Raw genomic sequence first — 23,393 nt, forward strand, 5'->3', positions numbered from 1 at the left:
TCCCCCTTCGCGTGCGCCGCGGTGGGCGGAGGCGCACTGGGCTCCTCAGCCAATGGCGGCTCGCTTCCGCCGCCGCCGAGCGCCTGCCCGCAATAAAAGGCTCCGGGAAGCGCACGCTGCAGCTCAGATAACTCGCAAACCTGCAATCGCCAGCGCGCGCGCCGGAGGCTCTCTCTCTCTCTCCCTTCGCCGGTACGGTACCTGCTCCTTTTTGCTTCTCGGGGAGGGCTCGAAGCCGGCGCGCCTTCTGGTGGGGGACAGACAACGCGTGAACCATCCCCGCTAGCAGAGCTTAGTCAGGGCGGGTGGTTGGAGAAGCCGCCGGAAAGACGAGCTCCCTTACTTCCTTGTGAGTGTCTCTCCGAAATCTGGAAGTGAAGCTCAGGGAGGGAGGCGGAAGGAAGCGCGCTGCTGCCCTCGTTTCGGGGAGCGAGAGACTCGACCCGCGGCGCCCCCTAGGCAGAGGCAGCTAGGGAGAAGGCTCGATCCCGGACGGTCCCAGCCCGGGTTCGCGACCCCTTCCCAGCGCGCGGCTGATGTGCACGAAGATGGAGCAGCCTTTCTACCCTGACTCCTTTCTCTCCGGCTACGGGCAGGACTACAAGACGCTGAAGTCGGGCATGGCTCTGAACCTGTCCGCGGAGCCCTTCCGCGGCCTGAAGTCCCAGCTACCGCACCACCTCCGCGCCCCAGAGGACGGCCCCGCCGGGTACTTCCCGGGCTCGTTGCCGCCGCAGCAACAGGCCGACACCGGGAGCTCGTCGCTCAAACTAGCCGCCCCGGAGTTGGAGCGCCTGATCGTCCAGAACAGCAACGGGGTGATCACCACCACCCCGACGCCGCCGGGCCAGTACTACTACCCGCGCGGGGCCACCGAGGAGCAGGAAGGCTTCGCCGACGGCTTCGTCAAGGCGCTGGACGACCTGCACAAGATGAACCACATGCCGCCGCCCAATGTCTCCATCGGAGCGGTGGCGGCGGCGGCAGCAGCGGCGGCAGCGGCCTCGTCGGCCAGCAGCGGCTACGCGGCCTCCCTCCCGCAGGAGCCGCCTCCCGTCTACACCAACCTGACCAGCTACAACCCCTCGGCCACGCTGAGCACCACGTCCAGCTACCCCAGCGCCAACCTCAGCTACATGCCGCAGCCGCACGGCCTGGCCTTGCCGCACCCTTCGCGAGGCTTCAAAGAGGAGCCCCAGACGGTGCCGGATATGCAGAGCCCGCCCGTGTCGCCCATCAACATGGAAGATCAGGAGCGCATCAAGGTGGAGCGGAAGCGGCTGCGCAACCGCCTGGCCGCCACCAAGTGCAGGAAGAGGAAGCTGGAGCGCATCGCTCGGCTGGAGGACAAGGTGAAGACCTTGAAGAGCGAGAACGCGGGACTGTCCAACACGGCCAGCGCGCTGCGGGACCAGGTAGCGCAGCTCAAGCAGAAAGTCATGAACCACGTGAACAACGGCTGCCAGCTCCTCTTGACGGCCAAGATGCAACAGTCCTTCTGATGGGCGGCGATCCCTGCCGTCTCAAAGACCTTTTTGGCGGGGTGGGTGGGGAGAAGAGAAAGAGGGGACTTGTAATGCAAAAGTTTACACGGAACCGGACTGACGAGCCCAGTTCCCAACTCTTCTGTTCCTGAAGCCCTGTTTTCCAAGTTGTTATGTCTGTGACTCTCAGTCTGGTGGATCCAGAACTCCGGTCTGTGCTGAGTGTGTGTAAGAGGTTGTTTTTTTATATATCTGTATGTGAGAGTGGTTTCGTGCGTGAGTGTATTTAAAAGAAAAAACAAAAGCCTTTTTTCCACCCCTTCTGCTGCGTCGCTGGCTGGTGCAGTGGAACTGGAGGTACTCTGGACAGAGCCAGAAACTGGCCTTCTGATCTCTTCCTTGTGCCAGTAGAAAAAGGAGATGATCGCTTAATTTATAATTGAAACAAAAGGGACCAGAACAGAGGATGGCAGGGAAGGGATGAAACCTCAGCACCTCTCTCCCTCCCAGGAGGCCACTGTACGGACAAAAGGGGTCACTGGGGGAAAGGGGAGCGGGAGAGGATTGTTTACTACTTGTGCTCTTAATTTCTTTTGAGTCCTCAAATTCATTTTTTTTTCTTCAAAAGATTGTATTTGTGTTTTTGACTTTTTATTGAATCTATTTAAGTAAACATGTTCTAACTAATTTCCGTTGTGTGCCTCTTAATCTGCTGTCTCCTCTCCTAGAGATTATTTTACAAGTTGTTGGGGGGGGGTTATATCGGAAAAATCAGACTTTTATTTTGTAGCTGGTGTTTTTTTTAACAGCCTCTCAGTGTATTTAGGGGCAGTTTTAACTCGCTTGCTCTTCTTCTCTTGAAGCTAAAGTTTAGAAGGATGGGGGAGAAAAGTTGTTGCCAAGATGTAACTAAACCTAATAGCCCTCCTACCGGTAGCTGGCCCTTCGCCTTCCCTGCGTGTGTCTTTAACTCCTTACTGGGTTATTTCCCTATAAGCCTACGATAATTTAGGCACGTCATCTCTGTTGTCTCTAACTGCGACCCCCCTCCTCCCTCCCTCTTCCCCCTCCGATGTTTTCCCTAACCAATCGGATCTAGGCCTTTTGAATGTGCTGCGATACTGTTGTGCCTTGTTCCCCTCTCCGCTTCACGTCATTTCCCGGGTTTGGGGGGCTGTTCTCCCTCCCCTCCCGCGCCGCGCCCCACTTTCCTTTGATGTCAGACTCGGAGCCTTGATGCGAAAGCGCTGGTGCTCAGAAAACCAGCTTGAGCCTCTTTCCCTTTTCCTATAGCGAGGGACGGGAAGGGGAGGGCGTGCGCCCAAAAGCCCCGAGGGGCGGCCTCCCACACGCCGAGCTTCATTTCCTTGATCTCACAAGTTCTGACTTCAGCTCCAGTGGGTGGAGCCTCCGGGGTAAAAAGGAGGGGGCTTTTCGCGCTGACGCACAGGAAGATAGCCATATATGGTCAGTTTCTGCCTAGTGACGCGTTTCTGGTAGGGCTCCATTCCGGGAACCCCCGCCCACGTTACCAGGCAAAGGGCCTTGGACGGTGTCGATTTCCAGCCAAAGAAGGAAGGGGGTGATGCTTTGGGGCTGGGAATGTCCCAGGGTGCAGCAGATCCGCAAAACCCAGCGGGCCGAGGTCGGACGGGGTTGGCCCGTGAGAGCAACCCACATGTCCTGCGGGGGAATGTGAGACACATAACATGTTACAGGACTCTGGGGTTTGGTAAAAAAAATAAGGTTAACTTTCCCACAACGGTTATCGCTGCCGGTAACTGAAACTATTGCAGACGCAGCTCTGCCAGTCGCAATTAAACTATTTTTTGGCTTGTTTTCCAACCTCAACACCTCCATGTTCCCGTTGTCTGGTGTTGAAAGGATAATTTATTATCCTGTTTCTCAAAGGTTCCTTTTGTTACAGAGTTTTGTACAAAGGATGGATAAGCTTATGTACAGCAACTGTTGGCTGCTGCTATACAACTGATTTTTCCTTTCCTTTCACAGGACAACAGTCCTGTGAAATGTTTGAAGCAGCTGAGCGATAGTGCCTTGTCCGTGGCCTCCTAGTGTGCCCCATAGCTGAATAGGGGACCAACATAGGCTTCCCTTTCTCAATGCCAATGCAAGTCACTTCAGCACTGTTGCTGGACTGCAACTACCATCATTTGTGGCCACTGGCCACACTGTCTATAGCTCAGTGGCGTAGCGTGGGTTGTCAGCACCCGGGGCAAGGCAAGTAATTTGCGCCCCCTAACCCGTGGTTTTGCGCCCCCTAACCCGTGGTTTTGCGCCCCCTAACCCTAACCCCCAGATGTTGCGCCCGGTGCGGCCGGCCCCCCCTGCACCCTCCACGCTATGCCACTGCTATAGCTGATGGGAGTTAGTGTCAAACAACACCTGGAAAGCCCCAAGTCCCTCACCTTAATTTGAGAAAAGGGATTTCGCACTGGAAACAAGTGTAAAGGGGGGAGATGAAGAAAGCTGTTAGATAAAAAACAACAAATCTCGTATTAACCTCCCCCGACAGAATTTGAATTAGTCCCACATGCAGCTTCTGTAACAGGAGGGTGCTTAATGAAATGCACCATTCTTGAGAGAACATAGATTTGAGGTCATTAAGGTGATACTGATAGATATAAAAATCTGTGTGGAAGAACATTTTTTCTTTCGGGAGTTTTTTAAGAGGGTTTTCCCCCTTTGCATATATGTTAATTTGTGGGGAAATTGAAGGGAGAAAGCTGTGTGAGTTACAAGCAATAACCTCCCATAGCCAACAAATCATAGTGTTGTTGTCATCTCTTTATCCCTCTGCTCTGCTGCTTGGATTTAAATCCTAATCTATAAGCGGCTACTATTTTAGTGACTCTAAAAATGTGGAAAAATTCTTGCTCACTTGGTTAAGTAGTTCTGAATAATTAAACCATAATGCTTAAGATTTTTCTAAGCACTATGCGTATGTGTGCCTGTGTATCTATAAGAATATTACAGTCCCTGCCTGTAGACTCACAATGTCATGATGCGAAAGGAAAAAGGAATGGGAAGGGAAGAGGAAAGCAAGCAACGGAGCAGCTGTTCCTTTGCAGGTCAGTGGATGGGGCCAGGCTGGTCTCCTTGCCATGATGTTCTTCATGGGAGGCAAGAGTGCACTGGCCCTGGGTCTCTTAGCAGGAGCCATAGTTTGCCTCCCTTGAGCTCTGCAGTCCCAGGGACCTGTCAATAAATTAAGAGTCTGTTGACATCTTTGGCTGCCCCAGATCTGTGATACAGAAAAAACAATTTTGTTAGCTTGTGTGTTTGTTTTGACTTTTTCTCCTGGAGGCATCAAGCTGATATGGCATACCGGAGTGTGAATAAGGAAAAAAATAGGATGGTCTACCAAGCAAGAGCCAGTAGAAGGGCCCAGACCACTGAACATTGCTGTTGTTGCCAGCTGCTCACAATACAGCCGTCACTATGTGGGCTGTGAAACTCCAAGCATTCTGTATGTGGGTTCTGGCCTTGCTGGGGTTCTAGTGGATGCCTCAGATGGGACATAACGAGAGTAAAACTGTAGGCAAGCCAAACAAGGGAGATCATGGGAGCAGGATGTGGGATTCAGCTTTTTCTCCAAAGAATGCTGGCCCTCAACCATTCAGCCACAGTTGAAAAGGTCAAGGTGACTCAGAAGAAAGTGGGCCATAGAGAGCCCTTATTCCCTGCCCTGGTCAGTAGGAGTGATTATAAGGAAGAAAGGGAGTGTTTGGATTAGAATGGGACCATGTGAAAACGGTCACAATTGAACTCAAATGACCAACAAAATCTCTGTATCAGCCCTGTGGACTGAGATGCAATATAAGAGGTGGCACAGAGAAATGGGTTTTGAACAGGGGGAATTTTTTCTCTTATCAAGGGTCTGGTGAAGAAAGTAGAATTGCTGGCTGGCATTCTTGATTTTTGCATGTAGCTTCTTCAAAGGCGTTTCAGTGAAAGAGAGACTTAAAGCGGGGAAATCAAGTTCTTTATGCAAACTAGTAAAATGCATTGGCAAAAGAAAAAGTCCAGATGCTGTGGCGTATGGCTGTGTGCATTAAGGATTAAGACGTGAAGAAAGATTTGCCCTGTCCGTTTCAGTTGTTGCATCTCAAATACTTCCATTTAAAATATTAAAAGGTCAGTTTTAGTTTTATACTTCTCATGTTCCTAAAAAAGAAGTGATAAATTGTCCTGTATCATTGCAGATGGCATATCATTGCGGGAATGGGGCAGGTGTATTTTAAGACAGGTGAATAGTCAGGGACTGGGAGAAAAAGGAGACTTTTTCATTTCATAGTCTAACGTTTGCTTAGTTGGGGATGAATGAGACTGGGATGCAGGCAATAAGCTCCCATCCCATATCAGGAAGCCGAGGCAGAGCCCAGTGATGATAGGGACAGGGAGCCAGGAAAACAGCAGGTGGAAGGAGCTCTAAATGGGTCTGTGAGTCAGGGAGCCGAGACGTCTAGCTGGGCGATGGGGAGCAACATTCAAGCTTCCTGGGTTCTATTTCCAGACATGGGAGGGGAGTGCAGTCCGACTGTGTGTGTGTGTGTGTGTGTGTGTGTGTGTGTGGCATGGCATGGCATAGCACGGCATTAAAGGGAAAGTTGGGAACCAGAGAGCTACTACCACACTCATTGTATTCCATACCATCCTCTTTCTACCCGTTGCCTTCTCGTGGGCTTAGTGAGAATGACATGACTTGTTGCTGTCATCCAGGGGGTGGGGCAAGTTCCTTGCAGAACCAGCCTGGGGTTATCATCAACAACAACCTGATGTCCCCGGAAGCACGAGAAGCTGACGCGGAATGGAATGTGGCCACAGTGCATGCCAGAGCTGAAGGCCTCCCAGAAGGGCATGTGTAAGAAGCAAGAGGCACTCTGGCCTCATGTCATCCCTCTGGGCAAAAGAGGGGGAGGGGTAGAAGGGTGCTGTGTCACCTTCCAGCTCACATCCAGCTTGTTGAAATGGGATGTGAAGGTAAAGTAATGTGCTAAGGATATGTTTTAGCAGTCTAACGTCGCAAGATGAAATTATAGCAGAAGGGAAAACAGGTTCGCCAGGACCTGTGTAGCATAAAGATAATGGGAGAAAATCAGAAAAGGACGGGCATAGACCAAGCTATAGTTATGGGGTCGGGGAGAAGCGTGGATCGATACTAGTAGCCAAAGCAACAGAGGGAGGTACAGTGGATTTGTGGCTCAGCTCCAAACAAGAAAGGTGGAGTGTTTCTTGTTTGTGCTTTTAAGGCAGAATTGCTCAATATGTATTTCTGCTTCACCAAGAAGGAAATGGTGATGAGACATTCAGTGCTGACAAAAACAAGGATGGAGAAAGGCCAAAGGCTAGGAAAACAGTTCACTTGGGCAATCTGAATTGATGTTGGTGGCATTTACGGAAGGAGCTAGTGGGGCAAACCTCTGAACAGCCAGCTGCCCTAATTGCTGAAAACTGGCATAGTCTCAGAAAATTTATTTATTGCAGCATTATTTATCCTGCCCTTTTCCAGGAAGGGCTAAGTGCAGGTAACAACAGTGAAAAATAACTTTTTTTCCCTTTCAAAACCCGGCTAGTTATAAATACCCATGCCTGCTTGACCCCTGGCTGTCGAATGCCAGTCCAGCTCAAAGAGGAAGGTTTTGACCACTCTTTTGCAAAGCCTCCTGGCACGGACTTCTACCGGACAGGAATTCCACTGTGAATGCCTCTGTGTTCCTTTCCTGTTCATGCCCAATGCAAGAAAGTGCTCTTTCATGGCAAAACTGACGAGAAAGAAGCCTCTGATATATGTAGCATCTAAGCCAGGGGTAGCCAACAAGGTGACCTCCAGAAGTTGGTGGGCTCCAAGTTCCATCAGCCTCAGCCAGTAGGGCCAACAGAGCTTATGGGACTTGCAGCCCAGCAACAGGGGGTTGAACTAGATGACCCGGGGGGGGGTCACTTCCAACTCTATGATTCTCCAATCTGGAGAACATCACATTGACTACCCTTGGACTAAGGCATTAAGGTAGGGGTTGGAATCAGCGGGTGGCGCTGTGGGTTAAACCACAGAGCCTAGGACTTGCTGGTCAGAAGGTCGGTGGTTCGAATCCCCGCGACGGGGTGAGCTCCCATTGCTCAGTCCCTGCTCCTGCCAACCTAGCAGTTCGAAAGCATGTCAAAGTGCAAGTAGATAAATAGGTACCGCTCCGGCAGGAAGGTAAACGGCGTTTCCGTGCGCTGCTCTGGTTCACCAGAAGCGGTTTAGTCATGCTGGCCACATGACCTGGAAGCTGTAGGCCGGCTCCTTCGGCCAATAAAGCGAGATGAGCGCCGCAACCCAAGAGTCGGTCACAACTGGACCTGATGGTCAGGAGCCCCTTTACCCTTTACCTTAGGATGTCTTATGTTTGGGGGCCAAATGTGGCCCTCTAGATCTCTCTAACTGGCCCTTAGGATTCTCCCTTGGCCACACTCCACACCTTCATCGTTTTTGCTGGTTGGAATGTCGTTCAACTGTGATAATGTCTCTTGCCTGCTTGGGCTAGAGAGATGCAGGTGTAGAGACCTGACTGTGGAACTGGACTGTACAAAGAAAAGAGTTGCATATTTTGCTCCACCCAAAAGATGTGTGAGCCTTGAACTGAAAATGTTTCCCCACCAGTGGCGTAGTGGGGGGGGTGCAGGGGGGGGCTGGCCGCACCGGGCGCAACATCTGGGGGTTAGGGTTAGGGGGTGCAAATCCACGGGTTAGGGGGCGCAAATTACTTGCCTTGCCCCGGGTGCTGACAACCCACGCTACACCACTGTTCCCCACCTCCCCATTAAGGGCTTTATAAGGTCAGCAGCTTCCTTGAACTGTGTCCAGACAGCCACTGAAAAAGATCCAAGGATGCATAGAATCTGATTTATTTACTTGGGGGAATATTGGAACAAACAAAACCATTCATTTACAAAATTAGAGAGAAAATTTCATAATCAACTTGCCTTTGTAAAAGACAACTACAGCACCAGTTTATTTTCTGTTTTTGATATGATAGTTTAGTAGCGAGACCTCAGTTGGTAATAGGGACTTCCAAGGCTTTTCACCAAATCCGCTATTTAACATTATATCCTCCTAAGAAGGCTTTTGGAATAAGGAGTGAAGAAAATAATGTAAAATCAGCATTTGCTTGGTTGGAAGCCAGCATTTAATATATTCATTAATTATTTGGATGAGTGAGCGGTCAGTTATGCTTGCCAAATTTGCAGATGATAAAAGAATTGGCAGGAAATACATAGCATTCAAAGGATAATCTAAAACATTTTAAAAACACACCACCCAATAATTGACAAATCAGGCAGGCAGATTAAATTCAGCAAGGAGAAATTTCAACTGTTATACATGTGGACAATTATTCACTCTGTGCTCCAAGGATTACCGTAGATAAGGTGACCAATGGGTTTAAACCACAAGTAAGTACGTGCACAATAAACATTGTGTTTTGTTGGGGGGGTATTCAAAAGGGAAAGCTTTTCAATAATGAAAGATAAAAAGTTGCATAGAAAGATGATGAATTTTCCTCCTCTAAGGGCTTCCAATAAGTATTTTAGACAGATAACTGTTGGGAATTTTCTTAGGAATAGGGTAGCCTGCCTAGAGGGTAGCAATTTCACTAAACCATCTATCTGGCCCACTCTAAGTTTCAGAGTCTTTCATGTTGTGTAGGTGGGTGTGAGAAGGAAAGAGTTGTGACTTCTCATTCTAGCTTCAGCAGGGGCACATTTGTGCTATCTTGTAAAGCCTAAGCAGTGGGATGTGTGAAGCGGAAAACTGTTCCAACCAGGATGAGTACAATGCACAGGTTTTGGACGAGAAAGAGAGCTGTTTTTCGAGCCCCATCCACAATAGTACAGATGAAGTGATGTATGCAAACCAAACCCTCTCCTGGCTGAACCTAGTATGTGCCAAGACTGTCTGAGAATTTGCAGAGCTGTGTCAGGTTCGCCCAGGGGAGCTGTTCAGCCTTGTCCTGCAGTGCAAATATCTGAGCTGTTACGTCTTTCTGTTTAAAACAGCCTCGGTGCTCCTGAGGCGCCCAGTGGCGCTCTCTGCTGGCACAACCATTAGCCTACTTTTGCCTTCACTATGGCAACTCATCCTTCATAGTGTTCTGCCTCTGTCAGATTTATTTATATCTCACCTTTCCTGCAAGGAGCTTAAGGTGGTATACACAAGTCTCCAGCTCTCCATTTAATTCTTACAGCCACCATGTGAGCTAGGTTAGGTAGACTGAGAGGCCGGCTGGCCACCCAACAAACATCATAAACATAAGAACCATCTGCTGGATTCTGCCACTAGCCCACCTAATCCAGAATCCTTTTCCTCACATAGGCCAGCCAGATGCCTGAAAGCAGAACCTGAGTGCAATAGTACTCTCCCCATCTACAAATACTCCTAGGTAGGTCCAACACCAAAACCACACAAGTGCAGTCATATTTATTCTTCCCCACCCATGAGTCTGCCAGCTTGTTCTCCTTCGTGGATCAAAAACAGGTAACCATATCCACACAGAGTAAAACCCACAAGGACAGCAAGACAATACCTCTTATTAGAAACCGTCAATGCTGACTATTGCAAGTATTTTAGGGATGGGCTCAGTTTTGGCACATCTGCTTTGCATTCTGAAAATCCCTAGTCTAACCCCTGGCGTCTTCAGGTAGGGCTAGGAAGGACTCCTACCTGAACTCCTAGAGCAGCAAAGAAGCCACTCAAGTTGGGGGACCCAATGCAGCCCTCCAGGCTATTCTGTTTAGCCCCTGGCCCTCTTTCCAAGTGTTTTTCCCTGGCTTGAATGTGTCCTTCAACTGATAATTAGCAAGTTTCTTTATGTCTGTTGCTTATATTTTATGTATTCTGGAAGCCACCCAGGGTGGCTGGGAAAACCCAGTCATATGATTAATTGCTCCTGCTTTACTGAGAGAACAATGGAGAGTTGGAAGTGTAGGTGAGACTAGATGGAGGGCACCCAACAATTTGGAAAGTACTCACAGTAAGGAAGAGATGCAGGGTTAATAAATATAGCAGCCAGTAAGAGTCCCCCATACTGTGGATCTGATAGTCAGATTTTTGTGCTCTACCATCACATTCAAGGGGAGAAAATCCACAGAGACCATGTTTGCACAGAGGATGGTAGCTCATCATTTCTCCTGATGCACACTCCTCCATTTCACACGCTCCTGTCCAGATTATGCTACAGTCATGCTCTGTGACATTTTTCCTAAACCCAAGGACCCAAAATTAAATCAGGGCTGGGTAACAAATGCATTATAGCATATCAAACGGTCGTATCGTCACGTATCTAATGCATCTTTTCTACCCTAATCTCAAAACAGGCACTTAAAACATGAATATTCCCGTGGTTTATGCTCTGGCAAGGGTGAAACAGCTTCAACAGCGTGAAGATTAAGTTCTTCTTGGTGCCAGTTTCAATATTACAAAGTGGAGAGCACTAGTTAAACGGCAAACAGCACACCCGCCTAGTTAAGAGTAGCAGGAAGTTTGACAGAAGTCAGAGGTATACTTATAAGGTATAAATTATACCTTGCTGTGCAAAAGAGCCCTGCCTGTGGTATTGTTTTGAGATTGCTTTTTGTGCTTAATACTCATATGGGAAGACAGATTACAAAGCAGTGTCTAGAGGCCCCTTTTCATATGAAGTCTAGCAGAAAACAGAATTGGATAACGGTGGCGGAATATCCTTCAGCACAGTTGGACACCATGCCTTCCAATGTTGTATTCAAGCCTTGGGCACTCGCATGTTTGGAATCAGAGCGTTCCATGAAGTTACAGCATCCTCTACTGGCAGATGTATGGCAGTTCAGTATTAGAAACAAATGCTGTCCCATGAATTAAGCCTGGAAACTGCCGTCTGAAGTCTAAACTTACCAGTGCCTACAAAGTCAGCGATGCCTCTCATACAAGAACAACAATTTCCATATAACCCTTAAAGTGCAGCCAGCATCTTATGTGAGGGATAAGAAACATGGGGCTCTTCAAATGATGCTGGACTCCCAATACCATCACCCCAGCCAGAATTACTGGTAGTCAGGCTTGATGTGGAGAGGGGGGTAACAACATTTGGAGGACAATAGATGGAAAATTATGAACAGGCAGTCTGGAGCAACCCAACAATCTTCCCTATTCCAAAGCAGCATGCAAACATTTTCCACAAACACCTTTGCAACATCTCCTGAGTGCGATGGCACAGGAAAAGTTTGTGGCCTTTGGAGGTGGCTTGGAATGAGAGGCAGAAACGTTTTGGCTAGCCGGCAGGAAGCTGCTGGAGATGCCTTGTACTCCAGTGCTGCACTGCTGTGGGGAACAAGCCCCACTTGAGATGACCATGCTGTAAGATTGGGACACCCTCCATCTAAATTCAGGTGTAAATATGTGAATGAATCGTATTTCTTGAGACTAGTGTCACTCATGCAATCTGCATAACCAGCTTCACCATTGCAACCCTGGAATTCTCTAGGTGCTTTAGGACTAACTCTTCAGAAGCACAAAATTAGCAGTGTGAAGGAGTTGGGGGGGGGGAAGCTTTGTTTAGGCCTTGATATCACTACAATATAGGAAGATAATGATCCTGATTATACTTGCTAATCAGTCCTTTTTCTTCTGCAGCAAGATTTTATCCATTCAACCTGTCATCAGAGTAAATCCATAATTTTGAATCTGGATAATGATTCAGGAACCAAGTGCTGATCCAGGCAGGACACTTCCTTGAAGCTACTTTGTTATGCCAGAGGTTTGTTCAGCTTCTTAGGAAGGACACTGCATTCCTTGCAAAAGGTCTCAGCTAATACCTAGGAGATTCTGTTCCTAGCTATCTAAAGCCTACATAATTCCAGCTCACACCAGGCCTTTGATACTCCCTGCTTTTCATTCCAGCTACGAAAAGCCTACAGCAAGCTAATGCTGCTTGCTTTGAATATCATCATCAGAACATTAATTACGTCATGTAACAGCTGCATCAAATCTCAGCTTGCTTTCGGAAAAGGTCCCAGCCAAGGACATAAGTTTCAAAAGTGCTTGATCTCAGGCTCTTATGTACTCACTGACAGCATGGAACTGCATGCTTGCTTTCCTGTTTTCTTGGACAAGCCATTTATAACACCATGTCTACATCTCTTAACTTCAAGATGTCCATGGCATGTTTACCTCTACAGGGACTGGGGGGGGGGGGTTCTTACTTTGCACATAAAACCAAAGGGTGGGCATAGTACCGTATTTTTCGTTCTATAGGACGCACATTTCCCCCTCCAAAAATTAAGGGGAAATGTGTGTGCGTCCTATAGAGCGAATGCAGGCTGCGCCGCTAAGCCCAAAGCCAGAACAGGAAGACGGAGCACTGCAGAGCGCTCCGTCTCGCTGCTCTAGCTTGGGGACGGTGCCTTCACCCCGCTGTCCTGCAGAAGCTAGCAAGGCTGTTCCCAAGCGAGAACAGCGAGACGGAGGGCTCCGTCTCGCTGCTCTAGCTTGGGGACGGCTGCGCGCAAACCTCTGTAGGGCAGCAGGGCGCTGCGCTCCAAAGGCTTCAGGGATCTTTGAAGCAGCGCTTCCCCCCACCGCCAGCCCCACAAGCTCTGGTGAATGTACCTTGAACGCACCTTGTTTTAGAGGCGGAGAACAAGAAAAAAAAATTCCCTGTTCTCCCCCTCCTATGGTCCGGTGCGTCCTATGGTCCGGTGCGTCCAATGGAGCGAAAAATACGGTAATTCTACCCCAATGCAAACCCATTTGGTAAAAGTATATCCTTCCAAAGGCAGGAAAGAACTCTTCTCTTTGCATCTGAGGAGCAAGTCCAGGATCACATTCTCCACTTTTGATTCTCTTTGTCATTTGCTCGTTCCAAATGACCTTCAGCAGCACCAGACATCACCACCAAGCTTATTTTAATCTCCACTTTTATTGAAGCATGGACATAAAGATGCCCTACTCAAAAAATTACATTCAAGCTACTTCTATGAACTACTACTCATGGGAGAGGCTTTCGTAGCCCAGCTCTCCCCAGAGAGTTACTTCTAGAGATCTCAACGGGGAAGATTCAGTATGAATAATCCCTTCACATTAGGCCAGATTTGTTCAGCAAGACACCTCTACTGCTGCTTGGCGAAGAAGGCTTTGCTGTCCTTCACTGTGGGCTTGATGGTGTCACCGCCAGGTTGCCAGCCAGCTGGGCACACTGTAGCAAAATGTACAGAAGTGTGGGGTTAGAATATGTCAAACGGCACTCAAAGCACATAGGTCCACATGGAGCAAGCTTAGGGCAACAAGGTACCCCCCCAGAAGCAGAAGGAAGCTTTGGAGACACCACATATTAAAAAGTCAGAACTTACTCCATCAACAATCTAGATTGGAGCGGTGCCTTTTTTTTTCTGGGGATACTCAAGGTTATGCAGTACCATTTTCTTCCAAATGTTAAAAGTATGGCACTTACTGTAACAACAGTGAACACACACGCCTTTTTTCTTTAAAAAATAACAAGCACTGGAGAGGGGCAAAATGCCACAGCCTTTCTCATCCCAGTATGCTCCTTTTGGGGTTTCATGGTCCATAACAGGAGACTAGTGTATTTGCATATGTTCAGGAGGACAGCTGTCACTGGCTAATAGCCACAATGGCTAGGCTGGAGGCAGTATATCTCTGCATACCACTTTCTGGGACTCACAAGTGAAGAGTGTACTTGCAGGCTTCCCATGGGCATTTGGTTGGCCACTGTGGGAACAGGATGCCGGACTAGATAGGCAAATGGACAGAACCAGCAGGGCTCTTGCGCTATTAAGAGTTGCATAAGGTTGTCTTGGGTCTACTTTGTACCACACCACACTTCTGTGATACTGAAGATGGGCAAGACAGGATATGGCATGAACTGCGCTATGGAAGGCTCTATGAAATGTTGCTAGCAGTACATCATGCCAACTTCATATATGGTACCATTTGCTACAAAGGTGGTTGGGCAGCTGTTATGCACTGTCCACGGGCAGACATAGGCCCTTACTAGCCCCATGAAGAGGTAACAGCCACAATTTCTAAAGCAATACTGACCTCACCCTTCTGTGTTAGCTCTGTTATCCCAATCCCCACCCCTTACCTTCACCATGCTGGTCTGTGAACTGGAAAGCCTGTACCAGGCGAAGTGTCTCATCCACAGAACGCCCCACAGGTAAGTCATTCACTGTGATCTGACGCAGGATGCCTTTGTCATCAATTATGAACAGGCCTCTGGATAGTTGTGGGGAGGGGGGAGAAAGAAGGGCAATTAAGAGCATTTATTATTATTTTTAAAAAAAGAGGATTCAAGCTTGTATACATTCAAGTCTAAGATGCATTTAAAGCACATGCCTTCCCCCAAAGAATCCTGGGAACTATAGTATAATGGTACAAGGAACTGTAGTTCGGTGAAGGGCAAGCTACAATTGCCTGGGTTCTTTGGAGAAGGTGCTTTAAAAGGTATGGTGTGTATGCAGCCTTAGTAGAGACACAAGACAAGAGCAGACAAGGGGAATTCTACCCAGTATTGGAACCTTCTGGAATCTATGTGGCGCTTTTACTGCCTTTATCAGTAGTACCAGGGTCAAAGTTAAGAGTGGGGGAATTCTGAATCTATGCCTATGCAGAAACCTGACAGATCAACTAAAAGAGGTTGGGGCAAAAGCAGAGACAGACTCAATTAAGTTCCAGCTACAGCTACTTATTCTCTGAAGTCCAAGTCCATACATCCAAAGACCAAGGTTCTAGGACCTAGCTAGTGTTAATAGCTTTTTATATCCCAGCCAGGTTATTACCGTTTGGATTACGTACATGGACTTGATGGGTGGGACCAAGCTGATGAATAGAGGATTGAACAGTCCAGCAGCATCAAGGATGACTAACCTCTTCAACAGATCACAGGACCTAAGAGCAGGCAGGACTAATCTACTGTTCTCCAGATGCTTGCTGCCAAATTTTGCAGTTTCCATCATTCCTGACCATTGGCCATGCTGGCTGCAGCTGGCAGCTCTGGTTCAAGAACACCTGGAGACTCCCAGGTTAGCTACCCCTGTGTTGCAGAACTGGAGAGGGGAGGTAAGTGGTACTTGAGTCAGCCATGTTGAGGCTTTGCTAGTGAACGCAAGAGGACTGGCATTTGCCAAGATGCCACCAGCCACAGCCCTTTGAACTGTCATCTAGAATTAAGGTTAGACCTCAAGATCTCTATACCTGTATGCAATGCCATCCTCCTCCTTGAGCACTCCATAGTCCTTGCAAATATTGTGGTTGATGTCTGCCACAAGTGGAATATTTGCAGATCCCAAGCCCCCTTCCTTTCTTGCTGTATTGATCCTGCAGGGAAATGGCCGTTAACATCTGCAATGTTCATTTAGAGTAGAGGTAGAGAACCTGTGAACCAATGCCCACCTCAACCCTAATCATTGGCTATGTTGGGCGAGGGCTGATGGGAGTTGGAAGTCCAACAACTGGAGGGCCTCATATCTCCCACCCTTCCATCTTGAACATCTGCAAACTACTACTCTAGCCATTTACTATTTAGAAATGCTTGAACCAAATATTTCACATGGAATAGATTGCCCCTAGCTTTTTGTTCCAAACTTGACATGGGGCTCCCAGACCAAAGCTGGGTCTAAAAACTGGGCAAGCATCTTCTTCCTCATCAGAAACCTAATTCTGAAGACCAATTAGATACAAGTCGGATTCTCTGACCCACAGAAGTGTGAAATGTTCTTTACACCCATTTAGGAGCTCAAATCAACTCTGAACACAACTGCAGTTAGTCTACTGAGGTGGCTGATAAAACTAACAGCAGCTAGGTTTGGCTAGATAAGGCTGGTGGGGAACCTCCACACCCTTCTGTCAGTTAACTTCTGCTTGGCTCCCTCCCAGTGTCAGATCCCTAGAACATTCTTAATGATGCGTCAATTCTAACCCTCTTCCTAAGCAACACACAAAATAGGGATGTGCTGTTATTCCTGTCACTCAGTTTCCTACAGCTAAGCCCGCCTTAAGAAACAACAACACAACCATAAGTCTTCACAGTACTTGCTTTCTAGCATGGATGGAGACCTTGTGCTAGATCTTGAACACCAAGAGACTCACCAGGCCAAATGGGTGAACTGAGAGTCAACAGAGGCAGCAATAACCTCACAGTTGATCTTGCGGAACTCCTCAACTCGATCACTGAAAGCTATGATCTCTGTGGGACAGACGAAGGTGAAATCCAGGGGGTAGAAGAAGAGAACCACATATTTACCTGTGTAGAGAGAGGAGGAAAGCCCATCAGCAGCAGAATACTTTGAGCCAGAAACCTTGCCTGGCAACTATCTGAAGTTTAGGGAAGGAGACAACACCTGAAGGCACCAGCACAATATACTCAAAACAAATGTCATGCCTTGACCACGATAACATTCATCCTTCCTTTGGGATATGGCAAACCCAAGGTCCATTATCTGCACCTGCTAACAAAATATAGTATTTGCACTACAACCATGATCCCCACAGCAATCTGATTCAGTGCCTGGGGACTGATTACCTCTTGATAAACAGACGGATAATGCAAGATCCTCTTTCTTGGCGCTTACGTGCTCCAATGCTGCATAGCAGGAAAATAGTTCTTAAGTGATCCATACCCAACCTCTCTTATCAAGGTGGGTCTGGGAAACTCTTTAATTAGGGTATTTATGTCCTGCATATTCATGAGCTCAAGGCACCTTACGACATTAAGACTGACTGAAGATGTTGTTTAAACAACTGAAAGTGGTACTCTCTCTTACCTTTGTAGTCCGACAACTTTATTTCCTTAATGGCTCCATCCACCACTGCTGTGGCCTTGAAGTCTGGAACTGGCTTACCAATATGAGCTTTACCGGAAGCCATTTCTTTCTGAAATATCAAACAGTGTAAAGGCTTAGGTAGACAACCAAGTTGAGCCTCTTTGAACCAAGAGGTCTGCTACTGGGTACATATCCCAGGAGAGGCATTTTCTTACCTTCTGAAGGACTGTAAACAAGGCAGCTCTGTTTTGGCTTACAACTCTTCCCCAACGTCAAGCGCAACTTTTGTAGTGCCCAAACAATTAAGGTGCACTTCAGAGGAAACAATAAGCCTCTTCCAATTCTGCATAGTGCTGTACAGAGCCCCAGTCACATGAGTTGTAAAGGATTACAACTGTGGAGAGTGACTCAACGCAATCCCTGAGGAATGCAAGATCAGGGAGTCTTGCACCCTCATTCCTTTGAGGAAGACTGCAGAGGGTTTGAGTCAGTGGCCTCTTGGTTCAGCAGGATATTTTATTAGCCTCATTCCATTTTAGCTAGGCGTGAGCAAGTGCTCCCAGACAACTTTCTGGCTAATTGAAATTTTACCACCTTCAATGCATTTCAGTTACCATGTGCACTATTGCCTTGGAGCTTGACAAGCAGTTTCACTAATCCATTACATAAAAACATGAGGTGGTAGTGTGCTGTGTACAGTACTTTTGAACACTGCTTATTGCTTGGCTCTAGCAGTTGTAGAAATATATATCTTTTTAGGTGATTTGGAGGTCTGATGTGCCTCCAACCAGGGGCGGCGCATCCCATTGTGTTGCTTAAGGCTAAGTGGGAAGTGCTTCCCCACCCTGCCGCTGCCGCCAAAGCATCCCTAGGCTGCATGGTGTCAGCATGAAGCAGCAGCAGGTTCTGGCAAAAATCCTGCTGGAAATCAGCTCTGATTCTCTGCCAGTGGGGCCCCCACCAAGGCACCGCTCAGGTGCTTCCACCACCCAAGATGGCTGCTTCACCTTGCCTCCTGTGTGGGGCCAGCCCTGTCTCCACCCCCATCCCCTAAGAGGCTCTCTTTATAAAGAATTTGCCCCATTACACCCCTTCATGTTAAACCTTGCCAATTTGGGTTTGGCTCCTTTTTGCATAAGCGAAGCCTCAATATTTCATAACTACTTCAAAGCTCTGGCTGCTTTTTGGCATAAAAAACAACAACAGCCCTGGGATTTAGATGTAGCATGTATAGAATTCAAACCAGAGTTTCTTTCAAGAAGCTGCATGTATGAACACGAAGTTTAATACTAGGTTATGAAAGGCCAAATCTGGAAGCAAACGCAACAGATACTTGACAACATAACCAGGAGATTAAGTCTCTGCCATTCATAACTACAATGGTGACAGATAAGGATAGGCACTAATCTATTAATTAAGTACAGTAGTACTTAATTAGTTTTCTCTGGCTCAGGTAGAAGCAAGCTGCCACCGCTGTGGAAAACTATCTAAAACCAACTCTAGCAGAGAAAGAAAGGGCAAAGGCTTCAGGAGCAGATAAATAGCTCATTCTTCCTAGCACTGTAAATTGGGTCAGCTCAATATATTCTTGGTGCTGTCTCTGCAACCAATAGAAGCTGAAGCTGAACATACTTATATCCCACTTGCCAGCCAAGACTGGCTCCCAAAGTAGTTTACAATTCAAATTCATCAGAAGACAAGTGCCCTTTTATTATGCTGAATGCATGGCAGAGAGGAGATGGGATGTTTGCATTTTACTATTCCAGCTTCATATTGTTCCTGCCAGAGCCTGCTTGGCTACTTACTCCTTCTGCACAATTTAATAAAGCCAACTGCTGAATCTTCAAAAAGGCCACAATTGGTATTCTGACTTCAGAAAGATAAACGTCACCCAACACAACCAATACTCAGGGGGTGATGGGAAGCACTGGAGTCACAAGTTCCCTAGCCCTGGGTTTATCATGGTGTCTGAATAGAGCCATTAAAGTAATGTTCATCCACTGAAAGGCTCTTCAGATATTGAGGCATCTGCCAGGGCCTCGTCAAGCACAGAAAAGCTGGCGCCATCTGTTCTGGAGATATGGGGTGGAGGAGAGATGCATCTGCTACTCTCACCCACCATGTTCCACTTGGTAGCCGATGGGACCTATGGCAGCTCTAGCTGACAAATACTTCCCTTCCAGAAGTGTGTCCCAAACACAAACTGGGCGACATGATACCTTCCTGATAAGGAGCTGGTAGCTGTTGGGTGGGACACTTAGCAGTAAGCTCCATGTTCAGGAAGATAGCCCTATTACAATATGCTTTGGCAAACATGAGCAGTTAACGACAGTGAATTAACTATGTGATGATGGTCTGCTGCCCCTGACATCACAAACACTGATTGCTAGTTTCTGGAGTGAAGCCAGCAGAATACAGTGCATTTTGAACTAGTGCATACATTTGCCATTGTTCTGGTGGTATGTGACAGAGGAGAATGGAACGGTCACTCATGGGTTACTGCAGTGAAGGCTTTGAGATGCACACTGCTTATAATGAACCAGAAGAGAGAAAAAAAGCCTGCTTGGGGAAGCCAAAATCAATGACTAGATACTTTCCTCCATCAACCCCAATACTGACAGCACCAACTTTAGTGATCCACCAAACCCTGAATAATAATAATAATTATTATTATTTTATTATTTATATGCCACCCATCTGACTGGGTTGTCCCTGTCACTCTGGGTGGCTCCCAACAAAATATTTAAAAACACAGTGAGGCATTAAACATTAAAAACTTCCCTATACAGGGCCCCCTTGAAATATCTTTTAAAAGTCAGATATTTATTTCCTTGACATCTGATGGAAGGGCATTCCACAGGGTGGGAGCCACTACTGAGAAGGCCCTCTGCCTTCCCAGGCAAGTCTGTTTTGTTTTGAATAGTTTTTATTAACTTTTCCAGTTATATTTCTCAAAATAAGCATTTTACACAGTACCATATATCCAATGACTTCCCTCCTCCTTCCATGGTTCATTTTACTTGTCTATCATTCCTGCCTATTTTACTGTAACCATTTCAGTCATTCTCCAATTTACATCATTCAAATATTAAGCAAACTGCTGAATTTATCTTAATGCTGCAGGTGTATTCAGCTGTACAGTTATTTTCCAAATACAGTGGTACCTCGGTTTACAAACTTAATCCGTTCCGGAGGTCTGTTCTTAAACCAAGGCACACTTTCCCTAATGAGGCCTCCCACCGCCAGTGCCCTTCCACCGTTTGGCTTCCGGTCTCCCGCCGCCGGTGCCCTTCCACCGTTTGGCTTCCGTTCTTAGACCAAGGTAAAGTTTGCAAACCGGGACGCTACTTCCGGTTTTGCAGAGTTCGTAAACTGAATATTTCGTAAACAGGGCTGTTCTTAAACCGAGGTACCACTGTACTCAGCAAATATTTTCTACTCCTCTTTAAATAGATGCTCTCTTATTCTATATGTTAAACCTGCTAGTTCTGCAAATTCTATCATCTTAAATTGCCAGTCCTCCTTACTTGGGACCTCCCTCACTTTCCATCTTTAAGCTAACAAAACTCAAGCAGCCATTGTTGCATACATAAATCATTTTTTCTGACACCTGGGAACTTCAGTATGAACTATTCCTGACAGAAAGGCCTCTGGTCTTTTGGGGAATGTTGTTTTAAACAATCTTTTCAACTTAATATAAATCATTTCCCAATATTCTTTAACTTTTTTACATGTCCACCACATATGAAAAAAAGTTACACTACCTAGGGAAGTTTGAGCCCTAGAAATGTGACCTCTGCTACAGTCTTGTCTTACTCCAGCTCCAGAGGTCCAGCATGTGGTGGCGGCGGCAGCAAGACAAAACAAGAGTTTTTGCAGAAGCTAAAAGGCTTTATCAGAGTTTCCTGGGCCAAGCATGAGATGTTACAGTATGGGTACCCAGCCTTGAATTTGGTGATTAGTGTCTTTGGCTTAGAATGAGTGGCGTTGTGTACAAGGACAATGCCAAGCCATTGTTTGCTTAATACAGATCTGTTGCTACTGGTGCAGGCAGTTGGGATAGCTTTCTACACCAGGCTGACTTCCAAAGTACCGTAACTTGGGGTGATGGAATGTCCAAAAGACACGTGACAGGAGAAGGTTACAGTTCAAGTAAAAACTGAAGAAAGCGGCTAAAAGTTATGTGGGAGTTATATTACCATATATTTTATTCTTTAATTCTTAAAAAAAAAACACCTGACAGTTGGGGGAGGTATTTTTCCACCCCAAGCTGAATAGAGGTGTCTGTTTGATGATAAAATGTCCCAGCATAAAGCCATATGCTGCATGTCAAAAGCACACTTTTTAGGAGGGACTTTATTAACCTGGACATTTTTTGGTTTACAGAATGAAAGCTTAAAAGGGTAACCGACTGAAAAAGGCACAGGAAAGAACATCCCAGAAGCACTACGTTGTAGGTTTACTTCTGTGCAAGTTCTGCAAACAATACATCTTCCCCCTGCTACTTGAAACAAAAGCGCACAGATCTTACTCCATGTCTAGTTCCCCCTTCTAGTAAGAATTAGAGCTTAAACTTATTGCACTGTCGTCACCTCTTCTATCCATACTAAAGGCCTGTTTAAAAAGCAGTTTCCATGACCCATTTTTTAAGGCAAGAGCACTTAGTCACTGGCTCCATTTCACGAATTTTCACTCGAGTAGACCCCGAGCAAGGCTAGGAGCGCTATGCAAGCTGAGAAGAGACTGGAAAGCCTCACCGCTTTCCAGGGTTGGGGGCGGGGGAAGCAGGAGGAGAGTTAGAGGAAGCCAAGATCGACCCCTGGAGTTGAATTCCAGTAACAATGCAAGGCAGCCCGCACTGCTTCTAGCCCCCTCCCTGTACCGCTCAGAACACAAAGGAGATCCCTATGACTCGCTTGCCGAGGACACAATGGGCAGCATTCACACCGCCTCCTCTCCGCTTTGGGGGGGAAAGGACCAGAGGAGAACCGGGGAGCAGCGCAGCTTCCATCCCCCTTTATTCCAATGCAGGTGCCCCGTCCCCAAAATCACGCCTTTGGAAGACACGAGGAGATGCACGGATTGCAAGCCTCGAAACCTTCCAGAAGCCCTTCGCCTCCACATATAGACCCCAGAAAATGACGACCCTTCGAACCTGCTAGGCTGGAGGGGAGAGAAAGCGCTGCAGGCCCCCACCCCATAGCAGGCCTCGCCAGGCTCAAATTGCAAACCCCGAGCAACGCGCCCGCATTTGCCTCCATGCACAAGCGCCGCAAAAGCTCCAGAAATGCCCTCGAGGCGCCCACCCCTCGCTCCCTCCGTACCTCCTGGTCCGCGCGCTGCTGTCCCAAAGCTAAGCCGAGCGGTTCTCGAAGCGAGGAGGAGGCGTGACACCAGCAGAACAAGCCGCAGCGGCTGCCGGGTTTTATGTGCAGCGTGCTGGGAGAGGGCGGGGCAAAGGTGCAGGAGGGGGCGGTGTAATCCGGATTCGACTCACAATGGGAACATGTGCGCGCGCGGCCCCCCACCCCACCCTCACTCCCACCCGGCTACCCCCTCCCCCCTTTTTCTCCCTTTGGACTCAGAAAAAGGGAATTGAATTGGGAACCAGAGACATTCCGCTCCAAAATGCGATTCTGATTGTAATGCGGCGAACAACTCCACCAAAGGACGCTTGCTGGCTTTCTTTCTTTCTCTGCTCCTGTGTTTTTTTTTTAAACAACTGTACGGCAGGCAAACGTTCAACAGGTCAATCTTTTTATCACCCCTTGCTGGATGTTTGTCCGTCACGTCCCGACTCCTGCCAAAGACAAAAGATGGCAAGCCCACTCGCGGTCTTCATTCACAGTTGCTGCGTACACACGCTCCCGTTTATCAGCTGCAAGACACAGGTAGGCATCCAGCTGGTGAATCGCCTGCTCGATGCCTGCCTTTTGCACACATGTTAAATGCGCAGGAGCTTTGCTGGGGGGGGGAAGGGCAGTGTTATATGCAATCCACCTGAAGTCCACCCATTATAGCTTTACGCTGTTAGTGTGTAAAAGATGCTCATAGAGCGGACATAGATGAGCGGCCAAACAAATGCTTTCTAGTACT

At 47.6% G+C, this 23,393-nt stretch overlaps 2 protein-coding genes and 1 long non-coding RNA gene across 3 annotated transcripts in view; 2 read left to right on the forward strand and 1 right to left on the reverse strand.

Annotated features, from left to right (window-relative positions):
- The window catches only part of LOC309527809, a 50,509-nt gene extending 37,809 nt beyond the window's left edge, over positions 1-12,700 (forward strand). Inside the window, exon 3 of the long non-coding RNA XR_014217364.1 lies at positions 12,151-12,700. This is a non-coding gene — a long non-coding RNA (uncharacterized lncRNA). The remainder of the gene's footprint in view (positions 1-12,150) is intronic.
- JUNB (JunB proto-oncogene, AP-1 transcription factor subunit) lies at positions 38-2,171 on the forward strand. The gene is given in 3 exon segments (XM_082214753.1): positions 38-154; positions 157-192; positions 597-2,171. Coding segments are annotated over 3 exon segments (1,044 nt in total). The 5' UTR covers positions 38-52; the 3' UTR covers positions 1,503-2,171.
- A 716-nt stretch (positions 12,701-13,416) lies between the features above and the next one.
- Positions 13,417-22,766, reverse strand: PRDX2 (peroxiredoxin 2). The gene is made up of 6 exons (XM_082214771.1): positions 22,622-22,766; positions 17,298-17,406; positions 16,624-16,777; positions 15,730-15,852; positions 14,621-14,751; positions 13,417-13,711 (listed from the first exon to the last, which is right to left on the reverse strand). The coding sequence occupies exons 2-6, from the start codon at positions 17,398-17,400 to the stop codon at positions 13,626-13,628; spliced, it is 597 nt and encodes a 198-aa protein (XP_082070897.1). The 5' UTR covers positions 17,401-17,406; positions 22,622-22,766; the 3' UTR covers positions 13,417-13,625.
- Between the last annotated feature and the right edge of the window lie 627 nt (positions 22,767-23,393).

This window comes from Podarcis vaucheri, assembly GCF_965113315.1.
Source record: "Podarcis vaucheri genome assembly, chromosome: 2".
NCBI classification, from domain to species: Eukaryota; Metazoa; Chordata; class Lepidosauria; order Squamata; family Lacertidae; genus Podarcis; species Podarcis vaucheri.